General features: G+C 36.9%; 1 protein-coding gene across 1 annotated transcript; it reads left to right on the forward strand.

Annotated features, from left to right (window-relative positions):
• The first annotated feature begins 154 nt into the window (after nucleotides 1–154).
• Nucleotides 155–1,794, forward strand: LOC103463108 (E3 ubiquitin-protein ligase RNF14-like). Its single transcript, XM_008406281.1, has 3 exons — nucleotides 155–377; nucleotides 1,093–1,265; nucleotides 1,359–1,794. Exons 1-3 carry the CDS (start codon nucleotides 179–181, stop codon nucleotides 1,419–1,421), a joined length of 435 nt encoding a protein of 144 aa, XP_008404503.1. The 5' UTR covers nucleotides 155–178; the 3' UTR covers nucleotides 1,422–1,794.
• The last annotated feature ends 201 nt before the right edge of the window (nucleotides 1,795–1,995 follow it).

The raw sequence follows: 1,995 nt of genomic DNA on the forward strand, positions 1-1,995 counted from the left end.
TTATTGTGCAAAAAATGTAATGAACATGTTTTGTATGAGCTATGCTATCCTGTTCCAGGAAGCATTAGAGGTCACCTTTAATTGGCTCCATCAGAGATAAAAATTCAGACACATTTCAGTGTGAAAGGAAAACCACACATGCTCATCTCTCTTTTTTTATTTTTCACTTTTAGACATCATGTATTGTCCTCGGCCGACTTGCGGTTCTGCTGTGATTCTGGAGAAGTCCAGCCCGGCAGCGATGTGCTCTGTCTGCAGCTTTGCTTTCTGTGTAAACTGYAAAAACACGTACCATGGAAGAAGCAAGTGCCATGAAGAACCCGACTTGTCTACGGCGAAGAGTGAAGATCTGCTGATTGCTTTACCAAAGACAGAAGGTACATGGAAATATAAATYCCTCCTGTTAAAGAAAACCTCTGCGCATCTGGAAAACCTGATGATTCGGTTGATTTAAGCAATTTGAGGAAACCATTTACCTTAAACCAGGGGTGTCCAAAGTGTGGCCTGGGGGCCATTAGTGGCACTTGGAACAATTCAGTTTGGTCATGACAAATTTATACWGAAAAYGTYTGTGTGCACTGTCTGTTATAGCCGTGTGTTAYTTTAAGTTGAATTTCATAGTAAGTAGGGCCATAAATATCTGACTCTTTACTAAAAAACAAACTACATATCAATTATTTTATTGAATTTGGTTAATATCAGGGTTTTTATTACTGGAAATAATCTAAATGTTTTTCTAGACCAAATAAACTGAAAACAAATACCCTAAATGTTGGGCCTTTTATTAAGAGAAAAACTATTACATGTTTAATTCAGATTTTTTTTAAAATCACAATAAAATGATTTTGCATTTAAGTTTGAAAAACAATATGGCTGCCGAAATACTTCCAACTTTGGGATTCTGGCCCATGTTTCAAAAAGTTCAAACACCACTCTGAAATAAATTAATAAAAATTAAATGAAATTCAGTTATATGATATAAATTGTTACCATTTAAAGAAAAATGTTATTAAAGAACAATTTAAGTTTCTCCAAGCAGGAATGAATGTCCAGGTTGTGTTTCAGGATATATTTTATTTCTATTTTTTCCAGATGGGATCCAGGCACTTTTACAGGATTATGCTTCAGGCAGCAAGCCAAGGCGTCGCCTCCTAGAAAACAGATACGGCCGTAAATTGCTTGGTTATACTGTCGAAATGCATTTTAGCGACAAATGGATAGCCACCAACACCAAACCCTGCCCTCACTGCTTCACCCCAATACAKGTACGTTTTGTTTTTAACAGCTTTAGATTCTCATTGTTTCAGGCAATCTGGTTCTTTTATTCACATTATGCTGTTTGTTCGTTTGTGTTGCAGAAAGATGGCGGATGTAACCWCATGTTTTGCACTCAATGTAAACGGGACTTTACGTGGCAGTGACGCTGTAGACTTGACTCCGTTTCTCAAACTTTGGACCGCGGCCGCCCCCTAGTGGCCGCCCAGGTGCTGCATGTAAACGACCGTTTGTTTACTGTGACGTCAGCTCGCAGTGCGACGCTACAGCTAGCTTAGCATAGGGCTGAAATAATGGATCAAACCGGGTCACTCAAGAAAAACTGAAGATACCGGTGGAAAGAAAACAACGGCAGGAAWAMTGCAGAGGWGGGCAGAGAACTAAAAARCTACTAAAGCAAGAGTAGCTCTACTTCGACATATTTTTACTCAAGTTAACATAAAAAGTGCTACTTTTTTCTCTGTCCAAGAAATTAGTCAAGTAAGAATAAAAAAGTATTTGGTAAAAAGTACTGGGTAACTGATCAAATTACCATCATTTCATATTTAAAAATGATATAATCATATGGAAATTTTGGTATTTTAAGGACGAAAAAGACAATAATTCATATAAGTAACAAGAAATAAAATCAGGCAAAAAAAAAAAAGTCCAAATCAGTTTCTTTCAATAAAAAAATGTATAAAATTTTAACAAAAACTGCAGGTGTGTGTCTGTGTCTGG

This window comes from Poecilia reticulata, linkage group LG4 (genome assembly GCF_000633615.1).
Source record: "Poecilia reticulata strain Guanapo linkage group LG4, Guppy_female_1.0+MT, whole genome shotgun sequence".
Lineage (NCBI taxonomy): Eukaryota > Metazoa > Chordata > Actinopteri > Cyprinodontiformes > Poeciliidae > Poecilia > Poecilia reticulata.